Consider the following 17,717-nt stretch of genomic DNA (forward strand, 5'->3'; position numbering starts at 1 on the left):
AACCAGCCATGGAATCGTGATCTGCACAAATGAGACAAGCACAATTGCACCACTAGGTGGATTAAAACAGGTTTTCATTTTGGGAATGCGTCGAGTTGAGACGAAAACGTAATATGATTAATAACGAGGATAACACTTTCCGAATGTAGAGAGAAATTTATGAAAAATGACGATTTCCATTCGACTCTAGCAGGTTCTGATCGATTTTGATGAGCATTTGATTTTTGTTGTATGACCAATTATACGTATAGGTCAAATGTTTAAAAACAGTAATTTAAGGTCAAGATAGCATCATTTTGAAACCGCCAATTTCGGAGGTTTAGTATCTTCGATGAGTTTTACAAACGTTAAACAGCACATCATTTGATAAAATAATTATGACGGTATATCGTCCAAGAAGTATTTATGGTAAATTTTCTCAGGTTAATATTCATGACTACAATAAAGTCTCAACAAATTCGCTAAAGACACGAACTCTGTTACTATTTTCTGAAAAATTAATTCTGCATAATTTTAAAACTTCAAAAATTACGGTTTTGGAATTATGCCGTTTGGACAGTATGATCGATTTTCACCAAACCCCCACCAAACCGAATTTCCGGCTACGCCGCTGACTTCAAGTAAGTAGAAACAAAGTCGTTCTACACTCGTTCACAAGAAACTTCTTCGAATGCTGAATATCTATTATAATACATTGAAACCCCGATTTTATCAACCAAATATGAACATATGTTTGATGGGCTCTAGCAGACGAACAAGACTGAATTCGAGTAAATCCTTTCTTGAGCATGTTTTCCTTTTCATGAAGATGGAAATATGCAAAAATAAAAAGTTCATCATAATCAGAAATAGTTATCAGACTACATCAAGAGACGGGAAGAATATTTTAACAGCTTCAGTTTATTATAAAGAAAAAAAATTGCCCGATTTAGTCAATGTCCCCATTTCGTCAGCCTTAAATACACCATGAGATTGATAAAAATGGGTCTTTATTATATGTATTATTCACTGTGTTTCACATTAATAGGTACATTTCATTTTTGGGGATTTTTTATAGCATCGAACTACAACAATTTTTAGGTAGCTTTCAAGGGGTTATTTTATAGACTTCTTCCAAAATTTGGCGAACCTATTCCAATTCGTATACCAATTAATTGGCATACTTAAGGGTTTATATGTTGCAGATAGAGAAAATACTGAAATTTTCAGCTGTTTTCCTACACAATATTACGAAAGCTTATTAAACAATTTTTCCTAATAAGTTTGTGAAAATTATAAACTATTTGAAATTTTTTAATAGTTTAATTCTTTATTTAACCGTGATTTTTTAATAGTTACCATCGCTTCACAACGTAGTCTATTTTTCATGGCTTGCGGTGAGCACGATCTCTCGAATTGTTGAACTGAAAATTATGGAATAGAAATTTTTAGTATTATTTACAGAGTTAACTTGCCGCGCAGATAGCTCTGAATTAGACTCGCTGGTGCCCTAAGACGATATCGCTAGATTTTCAGAGCACTGTGCACCCAGTGCATTAACGCAAGTGACGGAAGGTTATCGAAAAGTTTCGTGAAAATGAAAATTCCAGTAATGATGATGATTTTCCCAAACGGTTCGTTTTCGAGAGGTTTTTATTTGTTCTTTGGCATTAGGATTAGCGATAATAATTTAAATCAAGGATACCACTGGGAATGCAATACATGCACTTCAGAGATAGCGTGTTATTAGGAGCTGCGATTTCATTTCAACGCTTTTTTGTGAAAAGGGCGATACTTACAAATGTAAACATAAGGCTTTTTTTCATACATGCGAATGAGGGCTTTGAAACGCAACAAATTACCCTAAAAAAATTGATTCTACGATATTGCTTTCTTAAACTACAGCAAAAAATACAACGGGCGAAACTGTATTTTTGTTTGTTTATTTAAAGTTTCGCCCTCCACGCTCCATGCAAACAAACAGGGCGATACTTTTTTGCTAGAAGTTTAGAGGCGAAACTGTTATTTTCGTATTTTTTAGGATTATCAAGCTGATACCAGCTGTAAATAGTAACAATGATCGCTATTGAAAAAACACGAACGAAATCGGTGGTGTAGAACGGTAGTTAGCCAAAGGGGCGATACTATCATTTTGTCAATTTCAATAGCAAAAACAAATTTTAATTTAATAATTTCAAATACTTTATGAAGTTTTGGGTTTCAATCACTGAATCATGCAATCTAGAATATAAAAAACACAATAGTTCTTAAATAGGAAATAAAACCAAGTCTGGAATTAATCACTGTTGATTTTCTTTGAATGGTATCACTGCTAGTATCGCCCTTTTCAAGAAAAAGCGTTGATTTCTTAGTTCTCAGTCGCGTTGGAAATGTGAGTAAAGTATAAACTTCAAATCGATTAAAAAAAAATCGATTTTTTTGGTTCAGTACAATATATAACCCCTTTAGGAAAATTCAGTTTTCCACCACAGTTTAGATATTTTATTAACAGAGCATTAGCAACAATTCGTTAGTATGTCTATTTTATGGGCCATTTTTTCGCTTTCCCATTGATTTGGTTTGAGATTTCTAGCACTGATGTTGTCCTATGCTGATTTGAGCGATTCTCTGAGTCCTGCCACTATCCCATGTAGTATGTGTTATCAAAAACATCGCGAAGCATCAAGTTCTAAATGTTCTCAAACGATATAATATCCGAAGAAAGTGATAAGAGTTATAAGAAATGTCTCATCACACTGTTAGGTGGATTTAAAGCGTTTTTATTGCTGAGTTTCGTATATATACATTATATATATATATATATATATATATATATATATATATATATATATATATATATATATATATATATATATATATATATATATATATATATATATATATATATATATATATATATATATATATATATATATATATATATATATATATATATATATATATATATATATATATATATATATATATATATATATATATATATATATATATATATATATATATATATATATATATATATATATATATATATACATATAAACATCTTGTGGGTGAACTAGAGCTATCGGATAAAGCTAACATTTTGAAAATGATTTTTGTATCCAATTACCATTTGAATTAGAAGTGTTCCGAAAAAAAGTCAAAATTGTTGCCGGTCTACTGCCTTTTCCGGTCTACTGGTCTTTCTTTTATTACGCATTCGTCTTAATAAGAACGGTTGGTAGATAACTATGGTGATACAAGACGAGAATTTTTGAAACGATTCGAACCTTGCCAGCGATTCGTTACAGCTGCGTACACACATACGAATATTCCCATTTCGCAGCTCATGTCGATTGAGCACTCTTTGGATCAAGGTGATCTCTTTTATCAAAGTTTTGGTACAGATGGAAGACCATCCTTTTGTGCGATGAATGAAAATATTATCATCATTCGTTTTGATGTAGCTTTCGCTTTGTGGCAAAGCTATCACATTCACTGATTTTCTTGAAGGATTTGCCAAAACCTTCGAGTTTGTAGATGAATTTGAAAATATATTCCTATATGATTCATCTGTAAAGGTACAGAAGTAATATGCTGAAATTTAATACAATTAATAAAAGGAACTTCCTAATTAAATTCTTTTTCCATTATGTATTCATCGACCGACCGTTGTGCATATAACTATGATACCAACAATTAACATCGCTAACGGAAAATAAGCACCAATAATTCTTTACAAGTATTTTGTTAGTCCTGAAAGGCACTGTTGGTAACATTAGAGACGCGTGAATTTACTTCTTTCAGGCCATAATTTTCTTCGGGCAGCTATCTTGGCAGGTTTGGCGGCCTTCTTTGGCTTTGGGGTCTTCGGCTTGTGTAACCTTCGACAAGGTTCCACCTTAAAGTAATGACTGGGTGTCAGTATTGCTATAAAAGTTACGGAAAAACATTGTCGTTAAATGTAAAATACACGCAAGAAAAAGATATTTTTATATAAAGATAATGGTACAATTAAATTAATTACGAGTCCCAACAATAAATTGAACAAGTTGCATTTCATTTCAGTTAAATACTCGTGAATATGTGGGTCGTCGCAACGTCGGTTTTGAAAAAAAAACACACTTCAAAACTCAGACAGAACGGTAAAAAGAGCCGTTGTACCGTCAAGTGAGACCACTCATGCATTCACAAGTAAAAGGCATCCGTATTAGTGTTTCGCCACCATGCCCATTTGAGAAAAAAACCCAAACTTTCATAAACGAGCAGAGCGACAAAAATATTTGATGTGTCGTCAAGTGGGGCCATTCACTAATACGGACAGCCAATCAGGAGCTAGCTAGGTGAATTAATCCCTTCGAAATTCGAAGCTGTGCAAGAATAGGGATGCTAGGCGACTCGCTGGTTGTATGCGTATCGAAGTAGCCGAGTTCACAATCCGCAAACGAAGCTACGCCTGATGATCGGGCGGGAAGATGATCGCGTGTTCTGCCGAGCCACCGTTTGCAGCCGAATGAAGGCTATACCTTTGCGCCAGCACCCGAAGGGCAACCGCCCGAGTGAATCCCTCAGGCTATATAAGCTCCTGTACCACATGGTTAAGCTCGCTTATTTCCTGAGTCCGTGAAAGCCACATAGTGAATTAAATTCGACAGTTTATTAAAGATATATAATTATCTTAGCTATTTGGTTCCGGAAGCCGTTACAATTCCCGGAACTTTAGAAATCGGCACAGTTATCCGCCGTAAGTTCGAAGTGACAATATTTGCACATAGTTTGAGTGAATAAAGTGACTCTCGGTGCTGGAAAATCTGGACCTCCCGTCAGCCAAAATTAAGGCCAGATTCTTCCGAAGAATAGTGGCAGCGGCTCAGAAGTGTCGAACGGTCGTCCGTCAACATACGACCACGTTTACCTGAGTGAAGCCAACGGAAGGCCGGAGGAAGTTCCCGGCGAAAAAGTTGTTCAAGCAAGCCACGCGGTAAGACAGCGACGAAGACCGGTGGCCATCGGCCGGCGGAACACGCCGACAGCACCAGCAGCAGCAACACGTGGAAGCAGCCATCGTCGACGAATCAACGCAGTGACCAGTGAGTTAATAAAAGTTTTCTCATTCCTCGTTTCAATAAATAGTAGTTTCTTTTAAATTAAATTGGTTGTTGAACTTTTCTGTTTGCCACATTTCTTGCGTGCGCCTTTGAAATTGTTTTCAGGTTGAGACCAAATCCGGGTTAGAGTGTTCAGGTGAGTTTTCCCTAACGCGGTTGCCGACCCTGTGAAGTTATAGAGGGTCTCGTTACTGGGCTAGCCGGCCATTAGTTACAATTGGCGATCCTACGGAATAGAAAAATTCTGGCCTCACCAGAATTTTTCCCGCGTTTAGGGGAGACTCACGAATCCTCCGAAGTTTTCGTGATTTGGTAAATTTTTCGGCTTTGCGTTTTACATTTCATTTGTGGTTTAACAGAATAGTCCGTTTGATTCAATTTCAATAGACCGAATTTAGTGCAAAAAAAAACAGCACACGCGGCAAATATCGTTCTCGGATCAAAAGCGATCGAAACCTATTGTTTAAAGAAGTGTGACACAATTTTCATTTGCCTTATTAGAAACTGTTTGTCGATTATCACCGCTGCTAATTTGAGATAGGCTGCTGTAACATATATCAGCGATCGTTTGGTGACCGAGTTTGGCTTGGTGGCTGGTGATTAGAAATTTATACTGATTTCGATTTCAATTATCATTCCTACACAATGGATGTAGGTAGTAGCGTGATTGCAAATGTGTTCGATTTGCGAAAACGTTTTCATGATCTTCGCGTTGATTTCCTCAACGAAGACGAATTAGATTACGAGTTGAACGTTAGAGGTATCATTTGCGAAGTTGGCGCCCAAATGATAAGAAAGAGGGGAAATCTCAGGGAAGCATTGAAACGTGAACGGGATCTCGGGGAAGATCAGGAAGCTTTGGTTTCAATTAAATGCGAGTTTGACCCTCAATTAGATTTTGACTTGTGTGTGGAAAAGTTTAATCAGGTAAAAGATTACTTAGTGGGTATTTCGCAACCTCCTCCACCACGTTGTCAGTCCACATTGTTGCACTTAGGAGTGCGTTTGTATAGGTTGCTTAGCCGCGTAAGCGAGGATAATAGAAATCAAATTAAAGATTTAATCGTAGGAGTGATTGGATGGCTAAATATGTATTTTTATCGTAAGCGAACCCACATGGCGGATCAGCAAAATGTGGAGGTAGATTTAACTAATCTTTTCAGCGATTCGCCACATGTTAACGCCGACCCGAAAGAGGATAGTGATACGGAGGTTCGAGATGAAAATCAGCAACAAGAAGCCAGTTTATTGGATAGAACAGATTACGATTTGATTCAATGCTTGCAGAGGTTAGGAATTTATGATACCGCTTCTCAGTCAGGGGATACGAAAAAAGACTTTCGTGACGCAATGCTCACTCTAGAGCATGAGATTTATTCATTGCGTAGGTACAGGGAGGCTAACAAGAGGGCTTTATCGGGTAATATTGTATCGCAGGTACCATTGATTACACCAGGTTCGAGCTCAGCCACGGTTAGTTGCGTATCTACCACCACGGTAACTGCCAGATATAATTCGCCCTACCCTGGGACGACAGTTGTGAATTCTAATATTACTCCAAGAGTTGTTCCGACGACCAGCATGGTAAATCCCGCACTGGTGACGTCGATCCCATCATTTAGTGTGCCATATTCTTACCCACCTGTTACAGTTCCTTTCACGGTATCTTCCTACTATAGCGGATATCCCAATAATTCTGCGGGAAGTTTCAATTTTCCTGCATACTCGACTGCATATTCGATACCGTTTTCTACAGCACCAAACTACCACCCTAGTCTGTACAATTATCAGTATGGTTACAATCCGTCTATGCAATTTAACTCCACATACCAACCAAACCCATTTTCTCAGACACAAATACCTATTCCAGCGGCAACAACAGCGCCGTTTATGACTGGCCAGTATGGTGCAGTCCCAATAGTTTCAAATAATTTCTCGGTTCCGAACAGACCATCGTATAATTTCAAGTCGCTGCCGGTTTCTAAATGGAAGCTGGAAAAGTATGCTGGCACCGACCAAGGCAGCAACCTCAACGAATTCCTGGTGCTGGTTCAACAATTATCATTGTCTGAGAGAATCTCGGAAGAAGAATTGTTTGATTCAGCGTTCCATCTTTTCACAGGACCTGCATTAAATTGGTATATGTCCATAAGTTCTAAGGGACTTCTCAGAAATTGGGAGCACTTAGTTGATGAGCTTCGGAAAACTTTTGTGCACCCAGAATTAGATTCTCTGGTGCGTTCAAGAATTTATCAGAGACGTCAGCAACGTTCTGAAACATTTCAAGATTATTATTTTGATATGGAAAAACTTTTTAGATCTATGACAGCTCAAATGAGCGATACAGAAAAATTAGACGTCCTCAAACGCAACATGCGGGGCGACTACAAAAAACTTCTACTTTGGACGCCCACTGACACGCTTCAACTACTTGAAAGCGCAGGTCGACAAATAGACGCGTCCAACTTTTCTCTATATAATAAAATGTTTGGTTCTGAGAAGTCGGTGAACGTTGTAACCCAAATTGAACAATTGAAGCCTGAAAACAAAAATTTAAACACCCGGTTAAAGCCCAATCATATGCAGGATTCCACAAAACAAATAAACGGGAATAATAAAGCGAACAAAGACCGAGGCGATAGGGAAACCAACTCAAAACACCCAGCAGCTATTAAGAACCAAAAGGGGAAAGAAATTGATCCACAGGAGGGAAACTCTCGGCCAACTCGTTCACTGGACACACTAGTGGCAGCTCACGTGCCACCAGATGTAAATCAGTGTTTGTTTTGCCGCTATTCCAATCACTCGCTTGAACAGTGTCGTTCAGCGAAAGGATTGATCTGTAGAATTTGTGGTTTCAAGGGATTTGATACCCAGCATTGTCCCTATTGTTTAAAAAACGGACAACGTACGGCCGAAAATCGCCGGTCGTCAACGCTGTCCGCGTAAATTCTTTCTCTTACGAGACTACTCTTGCTGATTATTGGGAACCTACTATCGATGCAATGTATATTCCAAAAGAACCTCAGATTTTAGAAATTTCATTTTCAAACCCCAACGATAATCGGCCATATGCTCAAATAAAGCTGTACGATCTAAACATGAAGGCGTTACTAGATTCAGGCAGCAACGTGTCTCTGATCAGTGATATTACTTACAAAAAGTTAGGAAGTCCTATAATAAGGGCTGTTCAAACCCCTATGGAAGTTCGGACCGCGAGTGGAACACCGTTGAATGTTTTAGGCAAACTGTACATTCCATTCACCTTCGAAAACAAAATCCAAATTATTCCTACTTTAGTTATAGAAAACCTAGCTTTGGGGTGTATTTTGGGTATGGACTTTTGGAAAAAGTTTGATATCCAGCCAGTTCAGACCTGTTCAATAAGTGCAGAAGAACTTAAAAATCAAGATACGGGTTTAGATGTACAATCAACCCGATCCCATCTATCGAACAATGAGATATATCAGCTCGAAGAGGTAAAGGCTTGTTTCAAGATAGCCATTCCAAACCAGCTATCATTGTGCCCATTGACTGAGCATCATATAATAATTAAGGACGAATGGAAAAATATTCCAGCGCCCCGCCAATACCCTTATACTCTCTCACCCAAAGTGCAACAAAAAGTTGCGGATGAGCTAGATCGCCTACTACAAACCGAGATCATAGAACGATGCCATTCAGACTGGTCATCGAACGTGGTGCCAGTAATCAAGCCTTCGGGAAAGGTTCGGTTGTGTCTCGATGCGCGCAAAATCAATGAACGCACCGTACGTGACGCCTACCCTTTACCCCACCCAGGGAGAATTTTAAGTCAGTTACCTAAAGCTCGATATCTTAGTACTATCGATTTATCTGAAGCATTTTTGCAAATACCACTAGCCAAGAATTCCCGTCGGTTTACTGCTTTCAGTATCCAGGGCAAAGGCATGTTTCAGTTTACCAGACTACCCTTTGGGTTGGTAAACAGTCCGGCAACCCTATCCCGGTTAATGGATCAAGTTCTGGGCCATGGGGAACTGGAGCCGCACGTGTTCGTCTACCTTGACGATATAGTCATAGTGACAGAAACATTCGAAGAACACGTGCGGTTACTGAAGGAAGTCGCACGCCGATTGGCTTTGGCGAATCTTGCTATTAATTTAGAGAAATCTCACTTTGGGGTACATGAACTTTCGTTTTTGGGATACTTGTTGTCCACGGAAGGCTTGCGTCCCAACCCTGAGAAAATACGGGCCATTGTCGAGTATGACAGACCGAATACCGTAACAAAGTTACGCAGATTTCTTGGTATGTGTAACTACTACCGTAGATTTATCGAGGATTTCAGTGGGACAACATCTCCTTTAACTGACCTCTTGAAGACCAAAAGCAAAATTCTGAGCTGGAATGAGACGGCCGAGGATGCGTTTTGCCAAATTAAAGAAAGGTTAATTTCGGCGCCTATTCTGGTTAGCCCTGATTTTACCAAAGAATTTTGCATCCAAACGGATGCCAGCGATGTAGCAGTAGCTGGCATTCTCACGCAGGAACACGAAGGTTCTGAGAGGGTAATAGCCTATTTTTCCCATAAGCTAACCACCCCACAACGCAACTACCATGCCTGCGAAAAAGAAACACTCGCAGCGTTGCTAGCAATCGAAGCATTTAGAGGGTATGTCGAAGGGAGCCACTTTAAGTTGGTCACCGATTCCTCGGCCCTGTCACATATCATGACCACTAAATGGAAAACAGCATCCCGATGTAGCAGATGGTGTCTGACATTGCAACAATACGATGTAAACATTGTACATCGTAAGGGTAAAGACAATGTTGTCCCTGACGCACTGTCTCGAAGTACTGCTGTAGTCACGGCCAAACCGTCCTCCCAGTGGTATGAAACTACAATGGAACAAGTTAGAAGTTCGCCTGACGATTTTGTAGATTTCCGCATAGACGGGGACAAGCTTTTGAAATTTGTTTCAACGCCAAATCTCCCCTATGATCACCGTTATGAATGGAAAATAGTTCCCGCCCCAGACGAGCGGGAAGCTATAATCCAAGAGAATCATGACGCCGCAATGCATCTTGGCGTCGACAAAACGGTGAGTCGTATAAAGCAACGATTCTACTGGCCAAAACTTGCCACCGAGGTTCAGGAATATATTCGGCATTGCAATGTCTGTAAGGAGGTAAAAGGTGCCGCCGTACCTGTGGTTCCACTTATGGGAGAGCAAAGAATTACTCACCACCCAAGGCAAATTATTGCAATGGACTTTGTAGGTCCGTTACCTAGAAGTAAAAAGGGGTTTCAACATATTCTAGTCATATTAGATCTCTTCAGCAAATGGATCATGTTAACACCCATACGCAAAATAGATAGTGGCGTTTTATGTACGACCATACGTGATCAATGGTTCTTTCGAAACTCCACACCCGAAGTTATCATAACAGATAACGCCTCTTGTTTTCTTTCAAAAGAGTTCAAAGCCCTCTTAGAACGATTCAACATAAGGCACTGGCTTAATGCTAAGTACCATTCGCAAGCCAACCCTGTAGAAAGGGTAAACCGCACCGTAAATGCAGCTATTCGCACCTACGTTAGGGAAGATCAAAGGTTGTGGGATACGAAGTTGGCAGAAATAGAAACAATACTCAATTCGTCCGTCCACTCAGTTACACAGTTTACCCCTTTCTTTGTCACTCACGGCCACGAGATATTTGTGAAAGGTTCGGATCACCGTAAAGGGTCGGATTCAGCAGAACAGGGCGAAGTAGCACAGAAGGATATGTTTGATAGCATCTATGATCTAGTGCAGAAAAATCTTAGGGAGGCCCACACGTCTTGTCAAAACCGGTACAACCTACGACACCGGAGGCACGCACAATCATTTCAGGTGGGTCAATTAATATACCATCGAAACATGAAACAATCTAGCGCCATCAACAACTACAACGCGAAATATGGGGCGATGTATTTACCCGGGCGCATTATTTCCAAGATCGGTTCCTCGTCGTATGAAATCGAGAACATGGAAGGAAAGTCTTTAGGGGTGTGGCCTGCCGCACACTTAAAACCTGCATAGTATTTATTCACTTAATAAGATTATAATATTCCATCCCGGGGCTGCATGCGACATCTCGACCTTCAAAACTGGATCCGTTCAGTCCTGTCCATTCATCGCGGTGCAATCGTTCTAGCATCACGAAACAAAGAAAATCTGTAGGTATATTTAGAGCGATGGAATATTCACTACAAACCTGTGATTCGGCCGATTCCACTGGGTTTCGGTAGTAATCGGACCGAAAACGTGCCACTCCATCGGTAGGGACTTGACTTTCCCAGGAAAATTGAAGAATTTTCCTGTTTTTATGCATTTTTACTTGAAATTTAGCAGCAGAAAAAAAAACACAGCTTTGTTGTGAAGGTTAATTACTTGCAATGATAAGTGGGTGCGTTCGCATTAATTTCGATATCGAAAATTGCGACTCGCATATGATGGAAAGTTGAATGCAAGTTAAATTTTATGCGATGATTCAGGCTTGGTTGTGAACAAGTTAAATAGCATGGGAATTCGCTGGAGACCAGAGGCCAAGTGCCGATGAAGGTCAGTAAAAGGCTAAGGGCCTCCAAACTGAGATGTAGTCGATGACCGACGATGATCATATATGACCCCGAACGTCCCCATAACAGTTTCCAACCATCGCTTGAGGAAGTATTAACATCGGAAAGTTGAGGTAGACTTTAGCCTCATCTTAAGGGTTCAAGAACTGATAGTCTAGAACCAAACCAGTGTAAATAAGAGTGTACAGTTAGTAGTAAATAGGAAAGTAGAGAATAATAGGATGAAAGAGTGAGCGTGAATGGATGAGAGAAAGTGATAGTAGTGGGGATCCCGATTGAATGAGAATAATGAACGAGTACTCTGTAAATAGGATGTTGATAGGATAGGAGTGTATAGGGATGAGAATTTTCCTCGACGAATGAGGGAGTTAATCACGACTAATCGAGAGAGCAAGTTTCTGGATTAAGGCAAATGAAGGGATGAATGAAAGGCTTCCAGAATGGAAGCAACACAATCACAAAATTTTATCAAATTCAAAGCAAACACGCAACGATTTGAGAACGATGTTACCACAGTATAATAATAAGAATCCGGACAAACCGTTCCCGATGAAAGGTGAAGTTCAAGGTTGACGATTTACCTGCATTGGAAGCAAACGAAAAAAAAATACACGTCTCGTGAATTTTTTTTTCCGAGGAGGGGGACATTGTAACCTTCGACAAGGTTCCACCTTAAAGTAATGACTGGGTGTCAGTATTGCTATAAAAGTTACGGAAAAACATTGTCGTTAAATGTAAAATACACGCAAGAAAAAGATATTTTTATATAAAGATAATGGTACAATTAAATTAATTACGAGTCCCAACAATAAATTGAACAAGTTGCATTTCATTTCAGTTAAATACTCGTGAATATGTGGGTCGTCGCAACGTCGGTTTTGAAAAAAAAAACACACTTCAAAACTCAGACAGAACGGTAAAAAGAGCCGTTGTACCGTCAAGTGAGACCACTCATGCATTCACAAGTAAAAGGCATCCGTATTAGTGTTTCGCCACCATGCCCATTTGAGAAAAAAACCCAAACTTTCATAAACGAGCAGAGCGACAAAAATATTTGATGTGTCGTCAAGTGGGGCCATTCACTAATACGGACAGCCAATCAGGAGCTAGCTAGGTGAATTAATCCCTTCGAAATTCGAAGCTGTGCAAGAATAGGGATGCTAGGCGACTCGCTGGTTGTATGCGTATCGAAGTAGCCGAGTTCACAATCCGCAAACGAAGCTACGCCTGATGATCGGGCGGGAAGATGATCGCGTGTTCTGCCGAGCCACCGTTTGCAGCCGAATGAAGGCTATACCTTTGCGCCAGCACCCGAAGGGCAACCGCCCGAGTGAATCCCTCAGGCTATATAAGCTCCTGTACCACATGGTTAAGCTCGCTTATTTCCTGAGTCCGTGAAAGCCACATAGTGAATTAAATTCGACAGTTTATTAAAGATATATAATTATCTTAGCTATTTGGTTCCGGAAGCCGTTACAATTCCCGGAACTTTAGAAATCGGCACAGTTATCCGCCGTAAGTTCGAAGTGACAATATTTGCACATAGTTTGAGTGAATAAAGTGACTCTCGGTGCTGGAAAATCTGGACCTCCCGTCAGCCAAAATTAAGGCCAGATTCTTCCGAAGAATAGTGGCAGCGGCTCAGAAGTGTCGAACGGTCGTCCGTCAACATACGACCACGTTTACCTGAGTGAAGCCAACGGAAGGCCGGAGGAAGTTCCCGGCGAAAAAGTTGTTCAAGCAAGCCACGCGGTAAGACAGCGACGAAGACCGGTGGCCATCGGCCGGCGGAACACGCCGACAGCACCAGCAGCAGCAACACGTGGAAGCAGCCATCGTCGACGAATCAACGCAGTGACCAGTGAGTTAATAAAAGTTTTCTCATTCCTCGTTTCAATAAATAGTAGTTTCTTTTAAATTAAATTGGTTGTTGAACTTTTCTGTTTGCCACATTTCTTGCGTGCGCCTTTGAAATTGTTTTCAGGTTGAGACCAAATCCGGGTTAGAGTGTTCAGGTGAGTTTTCCCTAACGCGGTTGCCGACCCTGTGAAGTTATAGAGGGTCTCGTTACTGGGCTAGCCGGCCATTAGTTACACTTGTTGGCTGCAGCCTTCGATGTTTTGGTGGCATTTTTAGTGGCAGTTGCTACCACATTTGCAGTGGCAGCTTGATATTTTTGCAGCCAGTTTCATAGCAGCAGCCTGTGGCTTTTTGGCCTTCTCACCACCACCAACATTTTTCTTCTTCTCTCGGGTGGTAGCCGATTTGATTGGTCATCCGATGCAGCTTCTCAATGGACGACCTTGCACCTACCACGCACGTCCGTTCTGCACTGCGTGTTACACACGTCTTGCTCTGAGAAAAGCTGTGAAACCGCTATTTATAGTTTCTATCGTAAGTGTTGATTCGCATTTGAAGTAGCTTTTGAAAAAAAAAATATTTCATCTCATCCGCTCAAAATATTTCATCTTGAAACCTTCGCTGATTATGGTGTTGCAGGCACAGCATATATGTAAAACCGAAGAAATGCTCGGTGATCGATTTCTCCCGAAAGACAAAAATGTGTTATGGCCGCCGAAAACCTACGGAGGGTTCCTGGGTTTTTACTCGCCTGATATGATCAACCTACTGTAACCTAATTCAGTCGTAGGTCTGTTTAACCTCCCGTTACATAATTAAGATTTATCATCTAACTGGCACCAAGATGGTGCTAGTTACTAATGAGACACCGAAACGCTAAAAACTAATTTAAAATTATTTCACAACTACAGTAGCGTCACGTAGCAGCTGAGCTCCGAAGCAAACTGATTGTTGTCCCCACCACCCTTTTTGAACAATATTGCAGAAGACATAAACTTTATGGGTCGTAGCTATATTTTTCGCATCATGGAGCTTTTAGAAGTACCTTTTCCCATTCACAGCATAAAAACTCAGTCAATTACCATTATTTGTAAAAGTGACATATCTTTCATTCGCTGCTTTTCCCCCAGCAGCGTCTTGAAGACAATATGAGCTTTTGTTCAGTGTAGCAATACTACTTTAAAAATCATTTGAACTTCATTGTCACAAGAAAGCAAGCATAAAAATTAAACATAGAAACATCGCAACATGCATCAGTTCTATCCGGGTGAATTTGTTCGTGTACTAGTTTGATACAAATCATGTTCATTTATCTCAATCAGCTGATTACCTATCCTGCGCACTGATCTGCTGTCAGCTGTTTGTGTTCATTCGGTCAGGGTGAACAAACCATCCACTCCCCAGCCACCCAACTCAACCGTGTCATTCGTAGAACCTGCGTCGAGTTCATGCTCCACAATAAACATGGAACGTGGGGTGAACTAAACGACCTTCAAACTGACGCACGATCCAGGCCTGACTGGGAGATCCATTCGGTCCGCAGCGCCACGTTGTTGGGTACGAGTCGAAACGATAAAATGCCTCGTATTCGGTCGAGGCGCTTAGTCTAGTTTGGTCTTCGGTTCGGGACGGTTCTCCTCAGGAGTGCAGTGAAATATCGGTTAAACGAGACATCCGTTCCTTCATATGTGTATGTGGTGGTGGAAATTGTGTTACTGTATTAGTAGGGAAATGTCCTAGCAAGTATAAGAAAATGTATGCCAACAGTAGCAAAGAAAGCATATAATGGAAAACGCTTAATTTTTCTGTTCCCCGTCAGTACTACTATCGACGCTATTTCAGAGTGGAGAGTGCTTCGAAAAGGGGGTAATTAAATACCACCATTGTATTGGGTGGCTCATATAAGTCTGATTTAAGTGATTTTTCCCGATTTCCTTGGTATATAATTTCATCGACATCTCCTTCTTCAATTTCCTAATCGATGAGCGTTAGTGAGTGATCAAAGAAGTACATTTCAGAAAAGAATCTTAGAGAGAATGTGGTATAATACCTGATTCAGTGAGCTACGAGTTGTTATGATTTGTGTTCGACTAAGGCTTTTCCTCTCTGGCTCCCTTCGTTTTGCTACTGCTCTCGGGAAAACGTGTGAATGTTTGGCTATGCTGTGAAGTGTCCTTTCACGCTTGTGTTTTCGTATGTTTTCACCATCAGCTGAATGTCATCAACCCTCGTAGCTTCTAGTCTGTTAGTGAAGTGTTGTTGCTCACACCAATTTCCACTGTTACTCCTTTGAAGCCTTACGAATGTTGGTGGTCTGGTGGATTACTCGTTACTTGGCATCAACCGGAATTAATCGCCAGATTTGCGGTGCCCATAAGTGTGGTATTTGAAAAAAAAAAAAAGAAACAAGCGCTCTGTCCAATCCCGACCGCTCCGTTTGCGAAATCGAAGCCTTGCCTGCAGTCGAAAACGATGGTGCAAAAATTGCAATCGAGAGTGAATAATTTACGCAAATTGGGGAAAATATGGATACAAATTTTCCTACTCGTGTTGAGCCTGAATGCGCATGTCCTCGTTGTGACATCTCAGCCACAGCAGCAATCACAACAACAACAGCAAAAGGAATTACAACAGCAGCAATCACCGACCAATTTGCCATCGCCACAGAAACGAGGTACGTAGGACGGTTCGCAGTGTCGTTGATTTGTAGTGTCCGTAAAAATAAGTTCACCGAAACTTTAATACGCGAGTAAATTGGAAATCATCATTTCACATTCAAATGCAAATATTCAAGTAGGGCACAACGAAGGACAAATTAAATTTGATTAAATAAAGAATGCAAATAAAATGTTGGGATTTATGATTAGATTGTGTTACACTTGAACGATTTATTTGTGTACAAAGCAGCTTGAATGACCGGTCGGCAGGCTTGTTATTTCAACTATCTTTCTCCTTATAGCTCTTGTTTGCGATAGCTGATGATGTTTAGGGGACGTTCGTTCCAAGCCTGCTACACTTGATATATAAAATTAAGTTACATACAATGAGCCATACATTGTAATTTCGAGCGACTATGATATAAATATAATACGTACTGTCACAAAATTGCAATCTGTCTGGAAATTGCATCTTCAAATGAGAGTAAATGGTTTTGCTATCATACTTTTGAATGTCAGAAACTCTTGGAGTTGATGTTCAGTGGTAGCCCCGATAAGATTTTTGCAAAAGGTCTTTTTAGAGGTAATATCAAATAAAAATTTCTAACTCACAAAAATTTTGTAAAATCCAAATGTTATAGATATCTAAAAATCGACGTTTTGAAATTCTCAAATACTTAATTTTGTTTGGTACTTTGTGGGATTTAAGCTTCAAATGTGGGTATCAGACAACGATTATATAAATTGAGATCCATCAAAATGCCATTTTATGGCGACAAATATTGTAGTATTGCTCCATTGTTATCCATTATTTAGTTATTCGCGCTCTTCTGTGGAACGAAAAATGCGGAATTGCATAAAGCCAGCATATTGAAGAGCAAATCAATCTATTACAGCGAAAAAGAATGGTTGTAGGGTGGATGTGGGCTATTTAATGCAAATCGTTGAATTCACGGAAATGGGTAAATTTAGTGTAGGTTTGGCAAAAGATTTGATACGAATAGAAAGTTTAAGCAGTTGTCATTCCAGTATCAAATACAAAAATCAATGTTATATTGACAATATATACTAGTTATCAACCCACCATAAATAAATACCTCTTTGAATATGTCAAATTCTATTGTTCTCTGTTTCTCTAATCTGCTACCAAAGTAAAAATATATGTTTAAAATCAGGAAAAATTTGGTCAAGATTAAAATTTGAGAAACAATTTAGAATAATCTACCAAAAAATGTGTCTGTTAAATATTTTAAGCATTACAGAAGCTGTTGATTCTCAGAGTGTGAATCAGAGTTGTAAAAAGAGTATCCAGTTCAAAACATTTCACAATTAAAAGTTGATTTAAGAAACATCAATTTAAAAAACTGAATTAATCCATCTAACAGTCAGATGAGACATTTCTTACACATATCACTGTTGGAAGTTGCCACCCAATTAGAGGTGAGTTGAACACAGTTTTGAGTCATGTACGAATAAAGCCTCGAATAAACTAAATAAATAATAAAAAAC

General features: G+C 39.7%; 1 protein-coding gene and 1 long non-coding RNA gene across 5 annotated transcripts in view; one reads left to right on the forward strand and one right to left on the reverse strand.

The window, feature by feature from the left end:
* Positions 1-11,110: 11,110 nt before the first annotated feature.
* On the reverse strand, positions 11,111-11,832 carry LOC131690146 (uncharacterized). The gene is made up of 2 exons (XR_009305521.1): positions 11,328-11,832; positions 11,111-11,263 (listed from the first exon to the last, which is right to left on the reverse strand). It is a non-coding gene; the product is annotated as an uncharacterized LOC131690146 (long non-coding RNA).
* A 3,316-nt stretch (positions 11,833-15,148) lies between these two features.
* The window catches only part of LOC131693574 (uncharacterized), a 191,185-nt gene continuing 188,616 nt past the window's right edge, over positions 15,149-17,717 (forward strand). Inside the window, exons 1-2 of one of the 4 annotated variants that reach the window (XM_058981498.1) lie at positions 15,149-15,417; positions 15,544-16,225. In XM_058981498.1, the coding sequence (XP_058837481.1) occupies positions 16,024-16,225 (202 nt within the window). In that variant the 5' untranslated portion in view covers positions 15,149-15,417; positions 15,544-16,023. Of the gene's footprint in view, positions 16,226-17,717 lie in introns of all 4 variants that reach the window. The other 3 variants (XM_058981499.1, XM_058981500.1, XM_058981497.1) reach the window with 3 other exon arrangements.

The sequence above is a fragment of the Topomyia yanbarensis genome, chromosome 3 (genome assembly GCF_030247195.1).
Source record: "Topomyia yanbarensis strain Yona2022 chromosome 3, ASM3024719v1, whole genome shotgun sequence".
Classification (NCBI taxonomy): Eukaryota; Metazoa; Arthropoda; class Insecta; order Diptera; family Culicidae; genus Topomyia; species Topomyia yanbarensis.